This window comes from Carcharhinus amblyrhynchos, chromosome 9, assembly GCF_965287045.1.
Source record: "Carcharhinus amblyrhynchos chromosome 9, sCarAmb.v2.hapA, whole genome shotgun sequence".
NCBI lineage: Eukaryota > Metazoa > Chordata > Chondrichthyes > Carcharhiniformes > Carcharhinidae > Carcharhinus > Carcharhinus amblyrhynchos.
Window position 1 is genome coordinate 49,668,721 of NC_137332.1, and position 27,657 is coordinate 49,696,377.

Here is a 27,657-nt window from a genome sequence, read left to right on the forward strand (position 1 = left end):
CTTCTGGTATCTTTACAAAGACAGCCCATCTAGAAGGTCTTAGTTTTGATATTTGGTCTGTGCTGAGTTAATTAACCCACCCAAGAAAGCATTTGAAGTTCTGCAATTAGTCTTAGCTGCCATTTGACTAGGGCACATTGGGGCATGGGAAGGCAGGAAGATAGTTTAAATCCACCAGAAATACCATTTTTGACCAAATAATTTCTTTAATACAGATAGGGGAAGAAAGAGAATTTGATATTCCCAATTATCCCACTTTCTGCCTGCAATTAGTGTGATTTTTTTTAAGGTGATATATGTCTGTATTTTTAAATCCCCATCAGTTTTACCACCACCATTAGTACCAGCAGAGTAAAGATGGAATGCACTTCGACAAGTACTAACCCCAAAGAATTAACAGTTTGCATATCATTGTGACTCCAGTGAAGCAGGAAACATCTTCACATTCTTAAATTGTAGCTCTGATAAATTCAAATGACTAGCAGGTAGGATACCAGGATTACTTTGAAGATAAGGATGTTCAGTGGGTCATGAAGTTATGCACTCACAATTATTGTATTAGAAGATCAACTTTCCTTACAAATGAACATGGAGCTTTGGAAAGGGGGTGGAAGGCTTTTAAAAACCTCCCAGCCTGATGGTTCTTAAAAGGCAAAGGTGGTATAGCCTTTCTCTTAAGGTGCTGCCTCGCCAGTGTTACTCTGCAGACTGCCATCAGATCCCTTTGGAAACTTGGAATAAAAGGATTTCAGTATCAGATAACCAGTTTCAGACTCATGGCCAACAGGCATTGGTATATAAGAGTAAGTAGGTGGTGGTCTTTCACATTAAACTTGTAGATAGCTGACCTCATCAACTTCCCTTTGTTGCATTGCAAATCTGGAGACATGAAGTCTAGCTATCCATTGGCTTGCTGTTTGAAGTAAGTTTTGAATAATGCAGTTGTGAATTCCAAAAAAGGAGTGCTGTCTCAGCATGTTTATTCAAGGAGAAGACCTCCTATCGATTATGGTTCAATTTACAACTTTCCTGAAGCTTGATAGACTGAGTTGAACCTGAATCTCTGGCTGCCATCTTAACAGTTAATCAGTGTCCAATTTTAAATGAAGAACACCAATTCTACAAGCTTCCATATGAGCACAGTCCATGTTTAAAAGACTTGACTGTATTGTCTGCCATCGTCAAAAACACTGTTAATTTTCGCTGCCTAGGATCACATAATAAATAGCCTTTGCTTAGGTGAATAACCTCCACGAGTTTCATGGGGAATTATTGATTGCTCTCTCTTTAGGGATTGTTGAGTATGAGTTCCCCTGGTTGTATGCAGTGGCAACCCAACTGGAACTCATTACCCCAACTGGAACTCATTACCTGAACCTTTCATAAGGCAGGCACATGACTGTACTGCAGTCCAGGTAGAGACTGGTGTATGTACACTATGGTAGTAGTTTTACTTTGCATTCTGTAATAAACTATATTCCTTTTCAGTGGGTCATCCTGACTCATTACATTGGCGACAGAAAACAAGATAAGTTTCCGACAATCTTGCCTTTCAATGAAGCCACTAAAATAGTGAGAGGAAAATATTGAAAATGCTACTATTTGGGAAATTGGAAGCTTATGATGCAGATGTGGAAGACTGCCCCCGTATTTTGATTTGATTTATTATTGTCACGTATTAATTAACAGTATTGTTTCTTGCACACTATAAAGGACAAGGCATACTGCTTATAGAAAAGGAAAGGAGAGAGTGCAGGATGTAGTGATACAGTCATAGCTAGAGTGTAGAGAAAGATCAATTTAATGTGGGGTAGGTCCATTCAAAAGTCAGGTAGCAGCAGGGAAGAAACTATTCTTGAGTTGGTTGGTACGTGACCTCAGACTTTTGTATCTTTTTCCCAACGAAAGAAGGTGGAAGAGAGGATGTCCGAGGTGTGTGGGGTCCTTACTTATGCTGGCTGCTTTGCCAAGGTAATGGAAAAGTAGACGGAATCAGTGGATGTGAGGCTGGTTTGCGTGATAGATCGGGTTACATCCATGACCTTTTGTAGTTTCTTGCAGTCTTGGGCAGAGCAGGAGCCATTTCAAACTGATACAACCAGAAAGAATGCTCTCTATAGTGCATCTGTAAAATTTAGTGACAGTCATCATAGAAATCATAGAAACCCTACAGTACAGAGAGAGGCCATTTGGCCCATCGAGTCTGCACCAACCACAACCCCACTCAGGCCCTATACCTATATCCCTACATGTTTTACACACAATTCCCTCTAATCTATACGTAGAACACTAAGGGGCTATTTAAGCATGGCCAATCAACCTAACCTGCACATCTTTGGACTGTGGGAGGAAACAGGAGCACCTGGAGGTAACCCACGCAGACACAAGGAGAATGTGCAAACCCCACACAGACAGTGACTCAAGCTGGGAATCGAACCCAGGTCCCTGGAGCTGTGAAGCAGCAGAACTAATCACTGTGCTACCGTGTAACTAACGTGCCAAATTTCCTTAACCTTCTGAGAAAATAGAGGCATTGGTGGACTTTCTTAATTATAGTGTCAGCATGGGGGGACCAGGATAGATTGTTGATGATTTGGACACTTAAAAACTTGAAGCTCTCGACCATTTCTACTTTGTCCTCATTGATGTAGATAGGGACATGTTCTCCACTACGCTTCCTGAAGTTGATGACAATCTCCTTCGTTTTGTTGACATTGAGGGAGAGATTCTTGTCACCACACCAGTTCATCAGATTCTCTATCTCATTCCTATTCACTCAAATCGAACTTGGCGACCCTGCTGGCATCCCTTCACACTCAGGCCTAGGACTGGGCTTACTGACGGGTAGTCCACGGCAAGAACTAGTGTGTGTATACCACGGTGGCGGTTTTACTTTGCATTGTGTAATAAACTATGTTCCTTTACAGTCAGGCTTCCTGAGTCATTACAATCAAGTACTGGAAAACTGCAAGTATCAGTGGAACCCTATTCTAGTAAAAGATTTCAGCCCATTCAGGAGAGGAGGGAAGAAATTGGAGAAGAAACAACCTGCAGTAGATAACATTTTACAATGTGATCAGGTTCTCACCTGATCCCAAGGGACCCTGACATATGAGGGAGTAACACGGAGGAAGATTCTTTTTGCTACAGGTCTGCTGGTGGAATGGCTTAAATTGCCACCTGGGCATCAAGAAATGTGGAAAGCACTGGCCTTAAACTACAACGGGAGGAGAGTACATTGATCACTCTGTGATCCATTGCTCTTACTGGGGAGGGACCTTTGGAATTTAAACTCAATTTTTTAGCCCTTGCATCACTAGATGTCAATAAAATGCTGCTAGTAGTAGTATCTACTGCAGTAATTTGAGCCAATCATAGTGAGTGAATAGTGATAAGTGCAAGGCAGTGAGGCTCCTAAACTGTGTGAATACAAAAAGGTGCCTCACATTGCAAGTAATAGAACATAGAACATTACAGCGCAGAACAGGCCCTTCGGCCCACGATGTTGCGCCGACCAGTTAAAAAACAATGACCCTCTAACCTAAACCAATCCCTTTTCATCCATAAACCTATCCACGGATCTCTTAAACGCCCCCAAACTAGGCGCATTTACAACTGCAGCAGGCAGGGCATTCCAATCCCTCACCACCCTCTGGGTAAAGAACCTACCCCTGACATCTGTCCTATAACTACCCCCCCTTAATTTAAAGCCATACCCCCTCATGCTAGCTTTCTCCATCCGAGGAAAAAGGCTATCACCATCCACCCTATCTAAACCTCTAATCATCTTGTATGTTTCAATAAGATCCCCTCTTAACCGCCTTCTTTCTAGCGAAAACAACCCCAAATCCCTCAGTCTCTCCTCATAGGACCTCTCCTCCATACCGGGCAACATCCTGGTAAACCTCCTCTGCACCCTCTCCAAAGCCTCCACATCCTTCCTATAACGTGGGGACCAGAACTGCACATAATACTCCAAGTGCGGCCGCACCAGAGTTGTGTACAGTTGCAACATGACGCTGCGACTCCTAAATTCAATCCCCCTACCAATAAACACCAAGACACCGTATGCCTTCTTAACAACCTTATCTACTTGATTCCCAACTTTCAGGGATCTATGTACACATACACCTAGATCCCTCTGTTCATCCACACTACTCAGAGTCCTCCCGTTAGCCCTATACTCGACACATCTGTTATTCCTACCAAAGTGAATTACCTCACACTTCTCCGCATTAAACTCCATCTGCCACCTCTCGGCCCGGCTCTGCAACCTATCTAAGTCTCTCTGCAAACTATGACACCCTTCCTCACAATCTACCACACCTCTGACTTTGGTGTCATCAGCAAATTTACTAATCCACCCAACTATACCCTCATCCAGATCATTAATAAAAATTACAAACAGCAGTGGCCCCAAAACAGACCCCTGAGGCACACCACTCGTAACTGAACTCCATGACGAATATTTACCATCAACCACCACCCTCTGTCTCCTATCTGCTAGCCAATTCCTGATCCAATTTCCTAGATTACCCTCAATCCCATACATCTGCATTTTCTGCAGAAGTCTACCATGGTGAACCTTATCAAACGCCTTACTAAAGTCCATATATACCACGTCAACTGCCTTACCCCCATCCACCTCTTTGGTCACTTTCTCAAAAAACTCAATAAGGTTAGTAAGGCACGACCTACCCGCTACAAAACCATGCTGACTATCTTCAATCAATTCATTACTCTCCAAATAACTATAAATCCTATCCCTAATAATTTTTTCTAAAACCTTGCCCACAACAGAAGTAAGACTCACTGGTCTATAATTCCCGGGGAAGTCTCTGTTCCCCTTCTTAAACAATGGGACAACATTCGCTATCCTCCGATCTTCCGGTACTATACCTGAGACCAACGATGACCTGAAGATCAGAGCCAGAGGCTCTGCAATCACCTCTCTTGCCTCCCAGAGAATCCTAGGGTAAATCCCGTCCGGACCAGGGGACTTATCTATTTTCAAACCCTCAAGAATATCCAGCACATCCCCCTTATCAACTGCAATACTGTCTAGTTTACACGCCTGCAACCCAGTGTTCTCCTCAGCTACATTCATGTCCCCCTGCGTGAACACCGAAGAGAAATATTGGTTCAATGTCTCTCCAATCTCTTCCGGTTCCACACACAACTTCCCTCTGCTGTCTGTAACTGGCCCTAATCTTGCCCTAACCAACCTTCTGTTCTTAACATACCTATAGAATGCCTTAGGATTCTCCTTAATCCTATCAGCCAAAGTCTTCTCATGTCCTCTTTTAGCCCTTCTTAACTCACTCTTCAACTCCCTCCTAGCCAATCTAAAGCTTTCTAGTGCACTACCTGAGCCCTCAAGTCTCATCCGAACATAAGCCTCCTTTTTCTTTTTAACCAACGAATCAACTTTTTTAGTGCACCACGGTTCCCTAGCTCTGCCAATTCCTCCTTGCCTGACAGGGACATACCTATCAAGGACTCGCAGTAGCTGCTCCTTGAAAAAACTCCACATTTCGGACGTTCCCAGTCCCTGTAGTGTCCTAGTCCAACCTATGCTTCCTAATTCTCTCCTAATAGCCTCATAATTACCCTTCCCCCAGCTAAAACTACTGACCCAAGGTTCATGCCTATCCCTTTCCATCACTAAGGTGAACGTAACCGAATTGTGGTCACTATCACCAAAATAAGAACATAAGAAATAGGAGCAGGAGTAGGCCATCCAGCCCTTCGAGCCTGCCCCGCCATTCAATAAGATCATGGCTGATCTGTTGTGGCTCAGTTCCACTTTCCCGCCCTCTCCCCATAACCCTTAATCCCCTCTCTTATCAAGAACCCATCAACCCGCTTCTTAAAAATATTTAGCGAGGCAGCCTCCACCACTTCAACGGGCAGAGAATTCCAGAGATTCACCACCCTTTGAGTGAAGAAGTTCCTCCTCAACTCCGTTCTAAACCGCCTCCCCTTTATCTTGAGGCTGTGCCCCCTAGTCCAACTTCCAAGTCTAGCATCTGGTCTGGCTCATTTCCCAGCACCAAATCCAATATAGCCTCACTTCTAGTTGGCCTATCTACATACTGAGTCAAAAAACCTTCCTGCACGCTTTGTACAAAAACTGACCCCTCTAACAAGCTAGAGCTATAGCAATTCCAATCAATATTAGTAAAGTTAAAGTCCCCCATAACAATTACCCTATTACTTTCACTCCTAACCAGGATCGTCTCCACAATCCTTTCCTCAACCTCTCTAGAACTTTTAGGAGGTCTATAAAAGACTCCCAACAGGGTGACCTCTCCTCTCCTATTTCGAATCTCCGCCCATACTACCTCAACAGACAAGTCCTCATCAAACTTCTTCTCTGACACTGTGATACAGTCCTTGACTAATAATGCTACCCCTCCCCCCCTTCTACCTCCTTCTCTACTCTGACTAAAGCACTTGAACCCCGGAACCTGCAACAACCATTCCTGACCCTGCTCTATCCATGTCTCTGAAATGGCCACAACATCAAAGTCCCAGGTACTGATCCACGCTGCAAGTTCATCCACTTTATTGCGAATACTCCTCGCATTAAAGTATACGCATTTCAAGCCCTGCTCCGCCCCACCCCCACGATGCTGTGCAATGCAGTCCCCATCTATTCCCCCCTCACTTTCACCCCCTCTACTCAGGATCCCACCCCCCCCTCCGAATCAGTTTAAACCTCCCTGCATAGCCTTTGCAAATTTACCCCCCAGGATATTGGTTCCCCTCTGATTCAGGTGTAGACCATCACTCTTATAGAGGTCCCACCTTCCCCAGAATGAGCCCCAATTGCTCAAGTACCTGAACCCCTCCCTCCTGCACCATCCCCTCAGCCACGAGTTCAAACTTTCCCTCTCTCTATTCCGCTCTAAACTATCCCGTGGCACAGGCAAGAGTCCGGAGATAACCACTCTTTCTGACTTGGCGTTTAGTTTCCACCCCAACTCCATAAATTTCTGCTTAATATCCCCTTCCCTTAACCTCCCTATGTCATGCATCCCCACATGAACTATAACTTGGGGTTGATCTCCCTCTCCCCTAAGAGTCCTGAATACCCTTTCCGATACATCCCGGACCCCAGCCCCTGGGAGGCAACACACCAGCCCTGAGTCCCTACCATTACTTCCGACTCTCCTATCCGTCCCCCTAACTGTGGAGTCCCCAATCACTAGGCCCAATCTTTTACATCCCCTAACCACCTGAGCTTTCACAATAGGCTCACCCCCAGAGACCTGCTCCCTTTGGCTATCTCCAGTTGATTCCTCCTCAACTGTAGCCTCCAGGACCGAAAACCTATTTTGGAGGGGAACAGCCCCAGGGGATTGTCCCCCCAATTGCTTCTTTCCCCTCTTCCTGGCATTTACCCAAGACTCATTTCTAGGAGTGACTATCTCCTTATCTCCTATCGATGTCCGCCTCCACCTCCCGAATTATGCGGAGTTCCTCTAATTCCACCTCCAGCTCCTTTACACGCTCCTCCAGAAGCTGCAATCGAACACACTTCCTACAGGTAAAATCACCAGAAACACTACTGGAGTCCCTCACCACATACATCCCACAGGAGATGCAGCTTACTGCCTGAACTGCCATCCCTGAAACAATTACCAGCAGAAAAAAAAACAAAAAAAAATTTAAAAAAACTTCCCACACACTTATAATTAGGTTAGAGGAGGTGGGAGGGTGGGATTCTCTACCAGTGTAGAGGATCAGGTATCCTCTCTGTGCTAATTTATACGGTCAGGGACCAGAGGAAAAAAAACCTAAACTACCGGTAAGCGTCCTAGTGACGACTTCCGGTTTCTAACTAATTTTAAAAAAACCGCCGATACTCGCGACTTTAAACTAGAAATAAAAAGTTAAAAAATATAAACAGAAAATGTACCTTTCTTGCGGCCTCCTCACACGCCCAAAAATCGCTGCCTCTCGATGCTGCTCCTCAGGAACAATGAGGCCGATACTCGGAGGTAGGTGCTTATAAAACTGAGGGAAAAAAAACTACAACTACCGGTAAGCGTCCTAGTGACGACTTCCGGTTTCTAATATTTGGGATGGGCAGCTCACACCTGTATGATGCAACATGGATCCTAATTAGCTTTTACAAATAGTCATGCTGTCTTCCTGAACTTTCTTTATTGTTATATTTATCTAATGCCTTTCATATTTTTGGAACATCCGTTATCCTTAAGTATAAGTACTGTTGTTAAGTAGGTGAATATAACAGCAAGGTTCACTTTATCTTTATGAAGCTCTATATGGTTTTAAATCTCACATCCGAAGTGTGATTCAGCGTTTGCTTTGAGATTTGGGAAGGATTGAATAGAGACTTCACTTACTTTCAATTCTGATTGTTCAACTTAATCTGAATATTGGGATGATGGTCAGTGATTAAAAATCCATGAAATACAGATGTGATCTGACACATTTTATAAAAATAGACTGCAAAATTCATCTACAGGTTTTAAAGTGTACTCCTTTGTACTAAGTGCAAAATTACCAGAATAAATAATCAAAATATTCATTCTTGTACTCCTTTGCTATTGCATCCTTCGGTAGATTGGATCCTGTTATTATCTGCCCAGCTAATGAAGGGTTAAGTTTGTCTACCATACTTTTTGCTGAAAACACAGACTGTATTCTCGTTGGTGACAGCAATGGAGAGGTCGTGGTATATGAGATCCATAATATGTTACACCAAGATAATTCTGTAAGTTACCTTTTGGACACAGCACTTAACATCACCACATAAATTTTTGTCTTCTAACTAATCCCCAGCATTGATAGTGCCTATGTGTTGTGCACATCTTCTCTTAGATAAAGATGTGCACAGATAATCAAGTCTTAAAGGTACAGACAATGTGAGTGGAGAGAGGGTTAAGCACAGCTTAAAGAGATGTGTATTGTCTCCAGCTAGGACAGTTAGTGAGATTTTGCAAGCCCAGGCAAGTCATGGGAGTTACAGATAATCTCCAGCCAGGACAGTTAGTGAGATTTTCTCTAGATTCTCCAAATAATAGATTTTCTACTCTCTGTAACCGCCATGACTTGCCTGGGCTTGCAAAATCTCACTAACTGTCCTGGCTAAAGACAATACACATCTCTTAACCTGTGCCTAACCCTCTCTCCCCTCACATTGTCTGTACCTTTAAGACTTGATTACCTGTAAAGACTCGTGTTCCAACCATTACCTTGTAAATTGAGTTTGTGTCTATATGTGCCCTGTTTGTGAACACAATTCCCACTTACCTGATGAAGGGGCAGTGCTTCGAAAGTTTGTGGCTTGTGCTACCAAATAAATCTGTTGGACTTTAACCTAGTGTTGTGAGACTTCTTGTTGTGCTGTCCAACATGCTCAGAGCAATGGCATGGTGATGCCCTTACTGGGCATTAATCGCCTACTTAAGCGCCTCAGTTAGGTCATTGTTGCATAACTCACCTCATGTCTCCACCACCACTCATAAAATCATGGCCAATGGCGCAGCACTCATCTGTTTGCCTACCCCCAGATGGCTTGTAGAATTCAGCTCATGGAACCTCCACGCAGCTGCTGTCCTCAACAGCAAAGTGGCTTTTTTGCAACTGGTAAAATGCTGGAAGCCTGGGAGGATCACCCTCAACTGTGCCCTTCATTGGCTAAAATAACCATCCATCTTCTGTATACAAGCAGCTGAAGGTGATTGGGCCTTGGACAATATCCTGAGAGACTCTGTTACCAATAAAATTCTTGCCACCTAGAACCTAGCAAAATCTCACCCTTACTCTCACAACAAAACATAAATCTAGGCAAAAGTAGTAATCTGAACTGTCACATGGATATAAAGAACAAATGGTATTAACATACTGATGACTCCATATTCTTGCACTGACTTGGTAATGTCCCTCACCAAGGCCCTGTATAATTGCATCAAGACATCTCTGTTCCTGTACTTGAATCCTCTTGCTACGAAGGCCAGCATACTATTTGTCTGCTGCACCTGCATGCTTGTCTCCAATGATTGGTGTACGAGGAAACCCAGGTCTCGTTGCACATTTCCCTCCTAATTTATGGCCATTCAGATAGTAATCTGCCTTCCTGTTTTTGCTATCAAAATGGATAACCTCACATTTATCCAAGTTATATTGCATCTGCCAATCATTTACCCACTCCTTCAACTTGTCCAACTCACACTGAAGGATCTCTGCATCCTCCTCACAGCTTGTTCTCCCACCCAGCTTTGTATCATCTGCAAATTTGGAGATATTACATTTAGTTCCCTTATTTAAATCATTAATATACATAGTGATTAGCCGGGATCCCAGCACTGACCCATGCGGTGCCCACAAGTCACTGCCTACCATTTGGAAAAAGACCCATTTATTCCCCTTCTTTGCCTCCTGTCTGCCAACCCGTTTTCTATCCATTTCAATATACTGCCCCCAAACCCATGTGCTTTATTTTTACATTCTAATCTCTTATTTGGAGCTTTATTTAAAGACTTCTGAAAGTCTAAATAAACCACATCCACTGACTCCACCCTCCCCAATCAACCATCAACTCTACTAATTACATCCTCGAAGAATTCCAGTAGATTTGGCAAGCGTGATTTTTCTTTCATAAATCTATGATGACTCTGCCCAATCCTGCCACTGTTTTCCAAGTGCTTTGCTGTACAATCTTTGATAATGGACTCAAGAATTTTCTCAACTATCAACATCAGGCTTATTGGTCTGTAAGTCCCTGTTTTCTCTCTACGTCTCTATTTAAATAGTGGGCTTACATTAGCTACCCTCCAATCTGTAGGAACTTACAAGAATGTATAGAATCTTGTAAATTGACCCCAATGCATCCACTATTTCTTAGGCCATTTCCTTAAGTACTCTGGGTTGTAAATTATGAACCCCTGGGGATTTTGCAGCCTTCAATTCCATCAGTTTCCCCAACACCATTTCTCTCCTTCAGTTCCTCCCATTCACACTCCCCTGTGTTCCCTGACATTCCTAGTATCTTATTTGTGTCCTCCTTTATGAAGACAGAACCAAAGTATGTATTCAGTTGGTGTGCCGATTCTTTGTTCTGCATTGTAAATTCGCCTGTTTCTAAAATATATAGTTCCTCGCAAGCTTACTCTCATCTTCTTTTTCCCCTTCTTAATCAGTCCCTTGGTCGTCCTCCTTTGCTGAATTCTAAACTGCTCCCAATCCTCAAGTCTGTTATTTCTCTTGACCAATTTGTATGCCTGTTCCTTGGATTTAATAACATATCTAATTTCCCTCGGAAGCCCTGGTTTAGCCATCTTTCCAGTTTTACTTTTGTGACAGACAGGAATAAACAATTTCACCCATGCATGAAATGTTTGTCATTGCCTATCCACCATCATCTCTTCAAGTAATGTTTTCCAATCTATCATTGCCAACTCATGCCCCATATCATTGCAGTCCCTTCAGGACCCTAGTTTCAGAATCAACTATGTCTCTTTCCACCTTGATGAAAAATTCTATCATGTTATGGTCACTCATTCCCAAGAAGTCTTGTATAACTAGATTGTCAATTATTCCTTTCTCATTACACAGTATCCAGTCTAGAATAGCCTGCTCTCTAGTTGGTTTCTCAACGTATTAGTCCAGGAAACAATTTCATAGGCACTCCAGGAATTCTTCCTGTACAGTATTGTGACTAACTGCATTTGCCTATTCTATATGCAGATTAAAATCACCCATAATTACAGATATTGTTTTATCATATGCATTTTCTAATTTCCTATTTAATGTCATTACCAATAGCACCACTACACTTTGGGGTCTGTATACAGCCCCTACTAATGTTTTTTTGCCCTTGGTGTTTCTCAGCTCCAGCCATATAATATCCTTCTACAGTATGGTGCTAATTTCCCCTTTTACCATCAATAAAACTCCACTTTCTTTACATTTTTGTCTGTCCTTCCTAAATACTGAATACCCCTGGATGTTCAGTACCCAACCCTGGTCACTGCAGCCATATCTCCATAATCCCAACTATATCACACCCACTTATATCTATTTGTGCAATTAATTCATCTATTTCATTGCGAATGTTCCACTCAATGAGGCACAAAGCCTTTAGGCTCATCTTTTTAGCATCATTGGGCTCATTCCCACTACTTTATACTGAGACCCTGTTTGAATCTGGCTCTTTGTTTCACTGCTGATCACTTTTCTTATTCCCCTTTCTTGGTTTTTATCCTTGATTTCCCCTCTGTATCCCTCCATAGGTTCCCATTCCCCTGTCATTGTAGTTTAAACACTCCCCAAACACTCCAGCAAATAGTTTCCCTCAGACATGAGTCCTGGTCCTGTCTAGGTCTAACCCATCCAGTTTGTATTAGTCCCCCCTCTCCGCTCATACCATTGCTTCAGTCACACATTAATCCGAAATATCCGACAATTTCTACTTTGACTAGCATATGGCACTGGTGGTAATCCTGAGATCACTACCTTCAAGGTCCAACTTCTCAACTTTTTTCCCAACTCCCTATATTCTGCTTTTATGACCTCATCCCTTTCTTTACTTATGTTGTTGGTATTGATATATACCACAACCACTGGCTGTTCACCCTCCCACTCCAAAGTATGCTGTAACTACTCCGAGACATCCTGACCCTTGCACCAGGGAAGCCACATACTATCCTGGAGTCTCGTTTGCAGCCATAGAAACATCTATCTATTCCCCTTACAATTGGATTCCCTATAACTATTGCACTCTCACACTTTTTACTCCTCTCCTCTGTGCAGAACCAACCATGGTACAATAAAATTGGCTGTTGCCTCTTTTCCCCTCAATAGTATCCAAAGCAGTGTATCTGTTTTTCAGAGGAATGGTCACAGGGGCATTGTCTACCTTGCCTTCTTGCTCTGCCTGGGGAATCTTAGGCTATGTTTTGACCACCTCTTTAAATGTGCTATCTATGATACTCTCCACCTCACGGATTCTCCGTGTCCCCATTCGCCACTCCAGCTCCCAAACCCAGGCTTTCAGGAGCTGTAGCTGGAGACACTTCCTGCACACATGTGGCTTCAGGCACTGGAAAGACTGCCAGCTTCCCACATGGCATATGACACGCATACCACAGCATGGAGCTTTCCTACCATGACTTTCCCACCATGACTTCCCCCTATTAGTTAAGCTTTTAATATCAGATCTATTCAATATCAGAATATATCCAATTCTCATAGGCCTTTCTTTCCTGCTCCTCGTTATTACTGAATATACCCTTAGAACAATCAACCACAAAAAAGACCTTTGAAGCTATAAGTGATAAACGAATTAAATACCTGACCGTACCAACTTCTTGTGAATCAGCCCTTTTCCTTTGCCCTCTACTAGTGCAGCAGGGCAAGACCAGTCTCTGAGGATTTACAAGTTGGAAAGCTAGGGGAGAAAAAGCAAGAAGCACCACTTTCCCCTCCGTACCCAATTCCGACTCAGCTCCAAATTCCTGATACCCACTCTCACTCTGGCTGTGTCTCTTTCTGGATGGGTGTTCTCTCCCACAGTTAGTGCAGAAAGTTCACTGGTATTCAACTGATCCACTAATATTAAGCATCAGCGTTCACAAATTTCCTTGTTTCTTTCTTAGCCATCTGAGATAAGTATAATCGAGCTGTGGGATTTTGAAGTTTTGAACCTTTCTAACTTCAATTACGTTTATATCGCAGTGGTTAATATCTTGTTTTCTTTGGCATTTACAGGTGGCTGCATTAGATAACATCATTACATCCACATTGGCTAGCCAGATGATCAGTGATTCTTACAAAGCTTCAGCAGAAGAGCTGGCTGCTGCTGCAGCTGCTAACACTTGTGATCCAGTTGAGTAATTTTTTTAAAAATTAAGATAAAACTAAAAACAATCTTACAAAAGTTAAATTCATTGTTTTGAACATTATTTCCTATATTACTGTTGTAATGTTAGAAGTATTTATGTAACATAATAACTAATTATATTCCCTAAGAATATCTTGCAGCAGTTCTTCAGCTTGGTATTACTCTATGATACTTGTAATCTGTTCTTTTCACATCATATAAATTGCTTGAGAAAGAACTTCTAATTTGTACGTTGGTACCAGATATTTTGATCAATTTGGTAAGGTTGTATGAATATGAATTTGACATATATATGAATTAATAATATTTGATATTAGTTATTGCTGCATATACTCCTTGATATTTAGAAATAAATAAGTGACAGAAGCAACTTATCTGAGTAAATTATTGGAGAGGATTCTTCAAGATAATGTTTACTCCCACTTTGAAATAAGTGGAGATATTAGTGAGAGGCAATATGGCTTTGTGAAAGGGAGATCGTGTCTCACTAACTTAAAAGATTGAATCTTTCGAGGAAGTGACGAAGATGATCGATGAGGGTACGGCAATGGGTGTTGTCTACATGGACTTCACTAAGGCCTTTGACAAGGTCCCTCATGGCAGATTGGTGCAGAAGCTGAAGTCGCGCGGGATCAGAGGTGAACTGGTAAGATGGGTAGAATTGGCTCGGTCATAGAAGACAGAGAATAGCAGTGTGCATTTCTGAGTGGAAAGCTGTGACTAGTGACATTCCTCATGGATCAGTATTGGGACCATTGCTGTTTGTAATAAAGATAAATGATTTGGAGGAAAATGTAACTGGTTTGATTAGTAAGTTTGTCGGCAACACAAAAGTTGGTGGAATTGCGGATAGTGATGAGGACCATCAGAGGATACAGCAGGATATAGTTCAGTTGGAGACTTGGGCAGAGTGATGACAGAGTTTAATCCGGACAAATGTGAGATAATGCATTTCGGAAGGTCTAATAAAGATGGGAAATATACAGTAAATGGCAGAACCCTTAAGAGCATTGATGGGCAGAGGGATCTGGGTGTACAGATACACAGGTCACTGAAAGTGGCAACACAGGTGGAGAAGTAATCAAGAAGCATGCGGCATGCTTGCCTTCATCAACCTGGGCATTGGCAAGTCATACTGCAGCTTTATAGAACTTTATAGTTGGGCTGCACTTGGAATATAGTGTTCAATTCTGGTTGCTGCACTACCAGAAGGATGTGGAGGCTGTGGAGAGAGTATAGAAAGATTTACCAGGATGTTGCTCGGTATGGAGAGCATTAGCTATAAGGCGAGGTTGGAGAAACTTGGTTTATTCTCACTGGAATGATGGTGGTTGAGGGATGACCTAATAGACATCCACAAAATTACAGGGGGCAAGAACAGAGTGGATAGTCAGAAGCTTTTTCCCAGGACGGAAGAGTCAATTACTAGAGGGCACAGGTTTAAAGTGCGAGGGGCAAGATTTAAAGGAGATGTACAAGGCAAGGTTTTTACATAGAGGGCGGTGGATACCTGGAACTTGCTGCCAGGGGAGGCAAAGTACGAAGACACGATAGTGACTTTTAAGGGGTACCTGGACAAATACATGTTTAGGATGGGAATGGAGGGATATAGTCCCCGGAAGGGTAGGGGGTTTTAGTTCAGACAGGCAGCATGGTTGGTGCAGGCTTGGAGGACTTAAGGGCCTGTTCCTGTGCTGCAATTTTCTTTGTTCATTGTATTTGGTTTTAATGTTATCATTATTTGCTTCAGATGAGATTAAAGTCAGCAGTCTTGGGAAGAAACTGTACTGAATATACTATTGCAACTCTATCTTTGTATGAATTGTTTCATCTATCCCAAACAAACACACATTCATTCATGGAAATCCTCTTGATCAATTGATAGAGGGAATTTAGCAGAATTATTGACACATAGCATCAGTAATGTATAGAAGAACATACAGATTGAAATCAGTGCCAAACATCTTTCAAGGCTCCTCTGTAAGCTGCAAACCAAACAAGGTCCATACTGTGTAAGTCTCAGCACCAAAAGGCTCCCAGAGCTTTTCTGATGCTCAACAGCCTTTTGGACCCTTTTGGAAGGAGCCTCTTCGTCTGTGTGGAAAAGTTAGATCAATTAAAACCAGAGAAGTTTTGTAAGCTCTATCCGTCTCCATAATCATGCAGAATTTTAGGGTTCATGGAATGCTTTTAAATTAATTTAGCTCTAACTCTGGAAACATACGAGCATATGCACAAACATAAATTAGGAATAGGTCACTCAGCATCTTAAATTTGCTTCACCATTTAGTAAGACCATGGCTGAACTGATTGTAACCTCAACTCCAAATTCCTGCTTCCTGCCTTTTCCAACAATGTTGCACCCCCCACTCACCTGCAACCACCCCCCACCCCCCCAATCAAGAATCTAACTACCATACATTTGGTTGCACCATTAGGCCCCAACACTGACCCTCGTATCACTCCATTTGTTACGTCTTGTCAAATAGAAAATTATCCATTTATTCCTTCCCTCTGCTTCCTGTTATCAAACCCACCTTTATCCATATCAATATATTACCCCCATACACTTTCATAATAGTTTCTAATATTTTCCTTATGACAGATGTTAGGCTAACTGGCCTGTAGTTTCCTGTTTTTGGTTTCTCTCCTTTTTTGAATAAAGGAGTTACATTAACTATTTCCCAATCTAATGGAAAACTTTATAACTTGCAGTAGCAAGCTGAATAGATATTAACCAAAGTTCATAAACGCTTAATAGTGGAGATGTAAATCTAGGCAAAGCTTAATTAAACGTTTTTGGCTTAAACTACCAAAAAAGGTATGTAGCTGTGCTGGATATATACAACCACTGTGTGGAACCCTATTCATTGAACTTATGAACTTGGCAATTCATGCAGCAGAGTTCAATTTTAACAACGCCGTGTATATCCAAATTGGTAGTGTTGCTATGTGTTCCCCTGTGGGCCCAGCTCTCCCAAACATCTTTTTTGGGTTCCATGAGAAACGTGTCTCAGATGGAATGGCACCTAATTCTTTCTGGACGTTTGCAACATGTACCAACAACTTTTCTTTTGTTCCATCAGATTTCTACAATTTTATTTTTTGATTATTTGGAGTGGGAATCAACCATCTTGTCACCAGTTTACTTTGTGGTATCTTTAAAGAATAGGCTTGCAGATCACAAAGGCACAAACAAGCACTTTATTGGAAAGGTGTCTACTCTACAGGCTGTTAGGACAGGCTGCTTGTTTGCCTGCATGAACAGCCAATTATGACATCAGGATGTCACATGATTCGTCTCTTAACGTGCCCTTGCTTCAACTGGAACAGCATGAATACACAACACTAACCTCCTACGCCTTGGATATTTCCAATATGTTGATGATAAGAACATAAGAACATAAGAACATAAGAACATAAGAAATAGGAGCAGGAGTAGGCCATCTAGCCCTTCGAGCCTGCCCCGCCATTCAATAAGATCATGGCTGATCTGTTGTGGCTCAGTTCCACTTGCCCGCCCTCTCCCCATAACCCTTAATCCCCTCTCTTATCAAGAACCCATCAACCCGCTTCTTAAAAATATTTAGCGAGGCAGCCTCCACCACTTCAACGGGCAGAGAATTCCAGAGATTCACCACCCTTTGAGTGAAGAAGTTCCTCCTCAACTCCGTTCTAAACCGCCTCCCCTTTATCTTGAGGCTGTGCCCCCTAGTCCTACTGTCTTTTTTGAGCGGGAAGAGTCTCTCCACCTCTATCCTATCCATCCCATTCATCATCTTATACGTCTCAATGAGATCTCCCCTCATTCTTCTAAACTCTAACGAGTACAAGCCTAGTTTATTCAGCCTCTCCTCATAGCTCAATCCCCTCAACTTCGGTATCAGCCTAGTAAACCTCCTCTGCACTCCCTCCAGGGCCAAAATATCCTTGCGCAGGTGCGGCGCCCAAAACTGCACACAGTACTCCAGCTGCGGCCTCACCAATGCCCTATACAGCTGCAGCAAGACCTCCCTACTTTTATATTCAATCCCCCTCGCTATGAAGGCCAGCATCCCATTCGCCTTCCTGACCACCTGCTGCACCTGCAAGCTGGGTTTTTGCGACTCATGCACAAGGACCCCGAGGTCCCTCTGCACCGTCGCCTGCTGCAGTTTTTCGCCACGTAAGTAATATTCCTTCCTACCATTCTTCCTACCAAAGTGGACCACCTCACACTTGCCAACATTAAATTCCATTTGCCATTTCCTGGCCCATTCGCCCAGCCTATCTAGATCCTTCTGCAGACTCTCCACACCCTCCGCACAATTTGCCTTTCCCCCAATCTTGGTGTCATCAGCAAATTTCGACACCCTGCACTCGGTTCCCTCCTCCAGATCATCTATATAAATGGTAAATAGCTGAGGCCCCAGCACCGACCCCTGGGGCACCCCACTAGTCACCAACCGCCAATCCGAATAGCACCCATTGACCCCCACTCTCTGCCTCCTATTTGACAACCAATCCTCTATCCACGCTAACACCCTACCCCCAACTCCATGTCCCCTGACCTTCTGCAATAACCTCTTGTGAGGTACCTTGTCAAACGCCTTCTGAAAATCCAGAAAGACCACATCCACCGGCTCTCCTCTATCCACTGCCCTAGACACATCCTCATAGAACTCCAGTAAATTTGTCAGACACGACTTCCCTTTAATGAAACCGTGTTGCGTCCGCCCTATCAAGCAATTCCCTTCAAGATGCCTCGCAATTTCCTCCTTAATGACGGATTCTAACATTTTACCTACCACAGACGTTAAACTAACCGGCCTATAATTCCCCGCCTTTTGCCTGGCACCCTTCTTAAACAACGGCGTAACATTAGCCGTTTTCCAATCTTCCGGCACTTCCCCGGAATCCAGCGACGTCTGGAAAATAACCACCAAGGCATCCACTATCACCTCCGCCATTTCTTTCAGAACCCTCGGATGCATTCCATCCGGTCCTGGGGACTTGTCCACAATCAGCCCCTCCAGTCTGTCGAGCACCACCTCTCTAGTAACAGTAATGTCATTAAGACCCTCCATTCCTACCACCTTTCCATCGCTAACACCCGGCAAATTATTCACGTCCTCCTCCGTGAAGACAGAAACAAAAAAGTTATTCAAGACCTTAGCCATATCCCCATCCCCTACCACTAGCTCCCCTTTCTCATCCTCTAAAGGACCAACGTTCACCCTAGCCAGCCTCTTCCTTTTTATATATTTATAAAAACTCTTGCTATCCTTTTTTATATTAAGTGCTAGCCCAGCCTCATAGCTTCTCCTACCCTCCTTTATCAACTTCTTTGTCAATCTTTGTTGACATTTAAACCTTTCCCAATCCTCTTCTCGCCCACTACTCTTAGCTACTCTAAATTCCTCCGCTTTTAATTTAACACTTTCCTTCACCTCCTTCGTTATCCACGGCTTATTACCTCTCTTCCTACTGTCCTTTTTAACCATCGGAATAAATTTCTGCTGAGCACCAAGAAAGATCTCCTTAAAGATCCTCCACTGCTCCTCAGCAGACCTACCTTCCAACGCACTCCCCCAGTCCACATTCGCCAATTCTTCTCTCATCCTACCATACTCCCCTCTATTCAAACAAAGGACGCGTGTCCGGGAACCCACTTTCTCCTCCTCCATCTGCACCAGAAACTCCACCATACAATGATCACTCTCTCCAAGAGGATCCTTCACCGCAAGGTCCCTAATTCTACCCGCCTCATTACATAGCACCAGATCCAAGATAGCTCGCTCCCTCGTCGGCTCCAACACACACTGTTCAAGGAAACTATCCCGGCAGCATTCCAAGAACTATGTTTGCTATATTTAAATCTGCAACTGGATGTAATAATTTCATTACATATCTTAATGGGGTTCCATCCTATGCTCAAATTCACATTTCAAATGAAGCAGTTGAATTAACTCCCTTTTCTTGAAATGTTAGTTGAGAAATCTGCCACAGAGATGTCTACCACAATCATTGAATAGCAGAACAGACTCGATGGTTCAAATGGTCTATTTCTGCTCCTATGTCTTATGGTCTACCACAAGCCTACTTTCACTGGTCTCTACGCATTGGGATTTTTAAAAGTTGCATACATTATAAAATTGGCATTATCGGCAACCTTGTAAATAGAGCCCAAGCTACTTCTCATCATGCAAGTTTGATGCTGAAATAGGGATGCATCAAAAGCATCCTGCAGGGTGGCTCCCTGATCAAATCATTTTGCACTGTATAGTGTGCAAACTCATGAATGAATCTAAGTCTGTTACTTCTGGTGTTGAAAAGTGCCCAGTCTTCTTCAGAATTACCCTGGTAGGGCAAGGTATATCAAACACTGGAGCAATGGGAAAAGCTAGCTGTTGCACACTGTTACTATGCAGTACCTACATGAATGGTATTTGTCACTTACAGAATGCTGCCATCAAGCTAAGAAGGATTCTGCCTATCAAATGAGTAATGTATTCGGGGCCATTGTTATGCTAGGTATGTAAACTGTGCAAATGAAAGACTGGAGGATTGCATCAAGCAGCATGTCCCAGTCATTGTTCGCAAAAATGAAGGTACAGAACACTGTGTGATCAACAGCGAACATCTCCACTTCTGGGCCAGAATTCTCTGGCCATTCACACCACAGGTATTCTTCAATCTTGAAGATTTGGCTGAGCACTAAATTCTCCGTCTTCGCTTGCAGTGGCGGCAGGGCATGAATGGTCAGAGAATTTCAGCCCAGACCTTATGATGAAGAGAAGGATATTGATGCAGCTACTGAAGATATTTGGGCCTTGAACACTATCTGAGGAATTCCTGCAATGATGTACAGGGACTGAGATGATTAACCTGCAAAAAAAACTACAACTGTCTTCATTTGTATTAGGTATGACTCCAACCAGTGGAGAATTTTCCTCCAGTTCCCACTAGCCCTAATTTTACTAGGGCTCCTGGTGCCACACTTGGTCAGATGTTATTCTTGATGTCAAGAAAAGTCACTTGTGCCTCATCTCATGTTTGGATTAAGATTGCAATGAGGTCAGGAGATGAGTGGACCTGGTGGAAACTCAACTGAAAGTCAATAAGGAGGTTGTTTCTGAATAAGTGCTGCTTGATAAACAATTGATGACCCTTTTCATCACTTTGCTGATGATTGAGAATAAGATAGGGCAATAATTGGTCAGGTTGGATTTATCCTGCTTTTAATAGACAGGATATACAGGATATAGGCAGTTTTCCACATTGCCAGATAGATGCCATTGTTGTAGATGCTCTGGAACAGCTTGACTAAGGGAGCAGTTAGTCCTGACATATAAATCTTCATTTTCATCTTCTATTGCTGGAATAGCCTTTGCAGAATCCATTGCCTTCATTAATATAATGTGGAGTGAATCACCATTAGCTGAAGAGTGGCATCTGTGATGTGGACATCAGGAGGAGGCGCGATGAATCATCCACACAGCACTTCTGGCTGAAAATTGTTGCAAATGCTTCAGCCTTGTCTTTTGCATGTGCTGGGCTCTCCCATTATTGAGGATAGGATATTTGTGAAGCCTCTGCCTCCATTTAAATTGTCCGCAAACACTGAAAATTGCCACACACTACAGAGCTTATCTGTTGGCTGTGGGATCAGTTGGCTCTTTCTGTTGAATGCTGCTTCTGCTGTTTGGCATGCAAATATTCCTGTGTTGTAGGTTGCCCAAGATGACACCTTATTTTTAGATATGCCTGGTGCTTTTTCTAAAATGCCCTCCTAAACGCTTCATTAAACTTGCATTGATTCCCAGCTTGATGATAATGATAGAGTTGGAGATATGCTAGCCATGAGTTTATGGATTATGGTTGAATACAGTTCTGCTGCTGATGATGACCTACAGAGCCTTATGGATACCCAATTTTGAGTTGTTCTATTCAAAATCTACCCATCCTCAATCTGAAGGTGGGAGTTCATCTCCACAAGTACCGTGCAGTACTAGGTCACTCCTTTCAATACCCATCATGGATAGATTAGTGAGGATGAGGTCAAGCATGTTTTTCCCTCTTGTTGGTTCCCATACAACATGTCACAGACCCAGTCTAGCAGCTATGTTCTTTAAGGTTCAGCCAACTCAGACAGTAGTGGGTCTACTGTAACACTGGTGATGGATATTGAAGTACTGTACCACTGGTGATGGATATTGAAGTCCCCCACCCAGAGTACACTCTATGTCCAAGCTAGTCTCTGTGCATCCTCCAAGTGGTGTTCAAATGGAGGAGTATTGATTCTTCAGCTTTGGGGGGGTGGGGGGGGGTGCAGGCAGTAGGTGAATCAAAGAATCCTTGCAATGCAGAAGGAGGCCATTTGGCTCATTGAATCTGCACAGTTGCACCCAGGATCTATCCCCATAACCCCTTTATTTACCTGCCCCCCTGACACTAAGGGGCAATTTACTATGACCAATCAATCTAACCCACAAACCTTTGGACTGTGGGAGGAAACTGGAGCACCTGGAGGAAACCCATGCAGAGATGGGGAGAGTGTGCAAACTCCATACAGACAGTCATCTGAGACCGGAATTGAACCCAGGTCCCTGGCATTGTGAGGCAGCAGTACTAACCACTGTGCTTCTGTGCCACCCTGGAAATCAGCTGGTTTCCTTCCCCATGTTTGACCTGATGCCCATGAGATTGCACGTGGTCCAGTCGATATTGAGAACACCCAGGGCAACCCCCTGTCCCTCCCAACTGTATACCACTGTGCCACCATCTTTGGTGGCAGAGGACATACCCAGGGACTGTGATTGTTGTGTCTGCTACGTTGTTTGCAAGGCTATGATTTTGTGAAAATGACTATATCAAGCTTTTGCTTGACAATCCCAATTTTGGCACAAGCCCTGTTGAGCCTATGTATGGTTTGCTTTATTTATGCAAAGACTTCATTTTAAGATAATTCTGTCTATGCAATTACATTTAAATACAAAGCTTAAAAAATTAACTAACTCAATTTTAACTTGACTACATTTTAAAACTCAGAAGCATGCTGGGTTAGCTAGAAAATTCACTACATTTTTGAAAAATAACAATGCCAGCAAAACAGTTTTTTTTATAAGCCAAACAAACTTTTTCATAAACAACATTTGCAAGGCTAAGCCTGTTTCTCCAAGTTAGAAAGAGCATGTGCCAAACAATTTTGATAACAAGATGACGAATCACATATATTGTAGTTTCAGGTCTACGTGTGCGGCTTTGTTCAGTTTATGATGTGGAAATGCCTTCGTTGGACTGGGGTGGGCACAGTAAGAAGTCTCACAACACCAGGTTAAAGTCCAACAGGTTTATTTGGAATCATGAGCTTTCGAAGTACTGCACCTTTCTCAGGTGAGTGTGGAAGGTGCAACGTTCCAAAAGTTGTGAGACTACTTATTGTTCAGTTTAGTCCAGTCTGTTTTGGAGTTCAATGTGTAATCAGTACAGAGCTAGCAGGAAAGGCCAGTCTCTCTCACTCTCTCTCTCTCTTTCTGATTGCTTTTGTGACGATTTAATTTTAAATTCTCTTCAATAAAAGAAATTCATCATACCAGTGCCATCTTTGTCTATTCAAAGGAATGAATGGATCCTACAAGCTCCTAGATACTAATAAGGAAGACTTTGCAAGGTCTAGGTTAATGCCAGATGGTCTGTCTGGTGTCATTCCTGTTTGTAGCAAGGCCATTTTGCTTGCTAGGCCATTAAACAGTCAACCGCCAATGGTTTTTTTATGACAATGGTTTCAAGATTACTACTACTGGGACTGATTTTTAATTCCAGATTCCCACTAGCTGCTATTGTGGGATTTGGAGCTGTGCCCCAAGAGCATTAGCCTGGGATTTTGCATTATTAATTCAGTGATTTTACTACTACATTGCAGCATCAGTTTCCCTCAAAGAACATTAGTGTTTTTACATCAATTGATGACAGTTGTCATGGTCACCGTCATTGATATTATATTCCAGATTTATTAATTGCATTTAAATTCCACCTTCTGCCATGTTAGTATTTGAGCCGATGGGCCCATAGTATTTGCTTGGGCCTCTGGCTTACTAGTGCAGTGCCATTACTGTTAAGTCACTTCGAGGATGCCATCAAAGGATACTATTTATGTCCTCCCTAATTATTGAATTCCCTACATATTATGATTTTTCTCCTGCTCCATCTTCCTTTTGGACAGACTCCTGCACTAAGTTGCCATGGTCTGCAATCAGGCTGCCCTTCCAACTTTTTCTTTAACGTAGAAAATACGTTATACCTGTTTAAAGACTGCATTGTGGTTCACTGTCTTACATGTTTGCTTATAATTTTTAATGGAATTCAGAAAAATTAACTTCCCAATCTATTCTTAAAAGGACATACCTGCAAAATTATAAGACATTACATCAAGAGCTGTCCAATAACTTGCCTAAGTGGAGGCAACTCATCGGTTAAAATTTTTGCGACCACATGCCCGCAGCAGGACCTTGTATACAGTTGGCATTTAAATTGTTACTGCTTTAAATATTCTACCTAATGATTTCTATATACCCTTAGGTGTTACTGTAGACTGAATCACCAGGCAATTCAAGGGTGGAATGAACTACAGCTGACCCCAATTCAACTTTCTTCAAAATCCACGAATATGCACATTACCATCAAGTTGATCAGGAAATGGATGTCACTGGACTTTATTTTTCACTTTGTAATCCAGGAATACTTCATATCCCAACTATTGCCCTGGTTTTGATTAACTCAACCTATGTTTTTTTCCCACTGAGTCTTCAAAAAATTGCAGAAAATGGATATCTGTTCAGAATTATAACATAACACTATTATTATTAGTCTGGAGAAACAGAATGACCAAAATTGCGTTTTATAGATAGTACAGTCATATCAAACTAGTTTTAGTACTATAAATCTATCAGAGGTTAAGTCAAAAAGAAATCTGTTTAGACTAAAATAGACTACTAGCAGTAGATTTATTTCTCTACTGAAATATGAAGATTTTACATCAAACAGTCACAGATTAAAAATGTTGGCATAGCTATATGATAACTTCAAGATAAAATTTTAAATTAAGTATTAAAATCTGGCATTTTAAATATGTTAAATGAATAGATCTCACACAAAATAAGTTATTAAAGTAAAATTTGCTAATTTTTTTGTCGAAGAAGTGCAAGTTGTTTCATCAGGTCTGCATTCATTATCTGATATAAACCAGAAGTATCACTTCCAAGGCTTCTGTAAATAAACCATATGTGCAGCACAGAACTTCATTTTTAATAATGTCAGAGTATGTATTGATCAGATGATGTATGAAAATGTGAAGGTCTGTTGAGGTCAAATTAAATCTTTTTTAAAGCAAAAATATTCAGTGACGTTTTTCTTTTCTGTGATCCTGTCCTCTCTCTGTCCCCCCTCTCCCACAGATGCTAATTCTTTCTTAGGAATGTTTCATCAATTGGTACCTCCCTCTTACACAATAGGTAATGCAGTGGTAGGGAAGTTGTTGGAGAGGATCCTTAGGGATAGGATGTATATGCATTTAGAGCGTTGCAATCTGATTAGGGATACGCAGCATGGCTTTGTTAAGGGGAAGTCTCGCCTTACAAACCTGGTAAAATTTTTTGAGGAGGTGACAAAAACGTTCGACGAAGGACGAGCCGTTGATGTTGTCTATATGGATTTTAGTAAGGCGTTTGACAAAGTCCCTCATGGTAGGTTGGTTGAAAAGGTTAAGGCTCATGGCATACAAGGACAGTTATCTACATGGATTGATAACTGGCTTGGTAATAGGGGACAGAGTAGTAGTGGAAGGGTCTTTTTCTAGCTGGAGGTCTGTCACTAGTGGAGTGCCTCAGGGCTCAGTACTGGGATCTCTTCTGTTTGTAATATTCATAAATGACTTGGAAGAGGGAGTACATGGTGTGATCAGCAAGTTTGCAGATGACACTGAGATGGCTGGACTGGCAGACACTGAGGAGCAGTGTCAGGCAATACAACAGGATATAGATAGGCTGGTATATTGGGCAGATAAATGGCTGATGGAATTTAATCCTGATAAATGTGAGGTGATGCATTTTTGGAGAAATAATGTAGGGCGGAGTTATATGATAAAGGATAGACCTATTAAGAGTATAGAAACGCAGAGGGACCTGGGGGTGCAAGTGCACAAGTCTTTGAAGGTGGCAGTACAGGTAGAGAAGGTTGTGAAGAAAGCTTATGGTACGCTAGCCTTTATAGGAAGGGGTATAGAGTACAAAAGCTGGCGTCTAATGTTGTAGTTGTATGGAATGTTGGTTAGGCCGCATTTGGAGTACTGTGTCCAGTTCTGATCGCCTTACTACCGGAAAGATGTGGAGACCCTGGAGAGAGTGCAGAGGAGGTTTACCAGGATGCTGCCTGGTACGGAAGGACTGGGTTATGTGGAAAGATTGGACAAATTGGGGCTGTTTTCCCTTGAAAGACAGAGACTGAGGGGAGATGTAATAGAGGTATATAAGATTATGAAGGGTATAGATAAACAGTGGTAAGCTTTTTCCTAGATTGGAAACACACATTACAAGGGGCCACGGACTTAGGGTGAGGTATAATTCGGATGTTAGAGGGAGGTTTTTCACACAGAGGGTTGTGGGGGTATGGAATGGTCTGCCAAGCAAGGTGGTGGAGTCATGCACGCTAGAGTTGTTTAAGGGATACTTAGATAGGCACATGAGTGGGATGGAGATGGAGGAATATAGGACACTGTTTTAAATAAGGATCAGGAGCCTTGGGACATCCCTGGGAATCAATTGATTCCTATGGACCTTCCAACATATTTTCTGGCTCACTTGTTTTACTTTTAAGCTTCTGGGGATTCCCTTGAATGTTTGCATAAGATGTGCATGTTAGTGATGTTTTTCTCTTTTAATCCACAGGTGCTTCAATCCACCTTGTTGTCCAACAGGGGGCATACACGCGGTGGGTCATGTGAGGACTGCTCTTGGATGTTTCAAGAGTAGCCTAGTGCTTCACATCATCAGTGTACACAAACTGGACCAGATGCTGGGCAATACGACAGCTCAATGACTATCACTGTTTGCTGTGCAGATACATGGATTTGGGCCAGTGTCTGTGCGAGTTTGCGCATTCTCCCCGTGCTTGCATGGATTTTCTCCGGGTGCTCCGGTTTCCTCCCACACCCCAAAAATGTGCTCTTAGACTGATTGGTGTAACGAATTGTCCCTAAGTTAGTGTCCCCTCAATCTGGTTTCCAATGTGGAGTACCATAAGCATAGACAAGGGTCATGGGTGGAGAGGGGACTCAAGGTTGAAATGGCAGCGTGGGCTCATTGGGCCGAAGGACCTGTTTCCCGTGCTGTGTTGCTCTTTGTAATACCAGATTTTTGATCAGTGGGCACATCAGTCAATTCCACTTATGACAAAAAGCAATAAATAGACACAACAGGATTTTCAGACATGATCCCTGAGCTTGAAAACCGTACTTGACGATAACTTTTGAAAATTCAATAATGGAGTGTGAGCGTCACTGGCAAGGCTAATACATTGTGTATATATTGCTGAAGCTTTGCGCTGGTGAAGAGAGGAGTGAGTCAGAGGTATATATTTCAGAAAAAGGCCCTTTGGCACATCAGTGCTGTGCTGGTCAAAGACAAACCACCCAACTATTCTAATCCCATTTTCCAGCACTTAGGCCATAGCCTTGTTTGCCTTGACATCACAAGCACATCTAAATACATCTTTAATATTATGAGGGTCTTTGCCTCCACGACCCT

General features: G+C 42.6%; 1 protein-coding gene across 5 annotated transcripts in view; it reads left to right on the forward strand.

The window, feature by feature from the left end:
• Positions 1-25,216, forward strand: part of dnai4 (dynein axonemal intermediate chain 4) — a 101,706-nt gene extending 76,490 nt beyond the window's left edge. For 4 of the 5 annotated variants that reach the window (XM_080195586.1, XM_080195583.1, XM_080195585.1 and 1 more), the window contains 3 exons: positions 8,596-8,746; positions 13,744-13,860; positions 24,437-25,216. In XM_080195586.1, the coding sequence (XP_080051712.1) occupies positions 8,596-8,746; positions 13,744-13,860; positions 24,437-24,448 (280 nt within the window). In that variant the 3' untranslated portion in view covers positions 24,449-25,216. Of the gene's footprint in view, positions 1-8,595; positions 8,747-13,743; positions 13,861-24,436 lie in introns of those variants that run through there. The other variant, XM_080195587.1, reaches the window with a different exon arrangement.
• Positions 25,217-27,657: the final 2,441 nt, after the last annotated feature.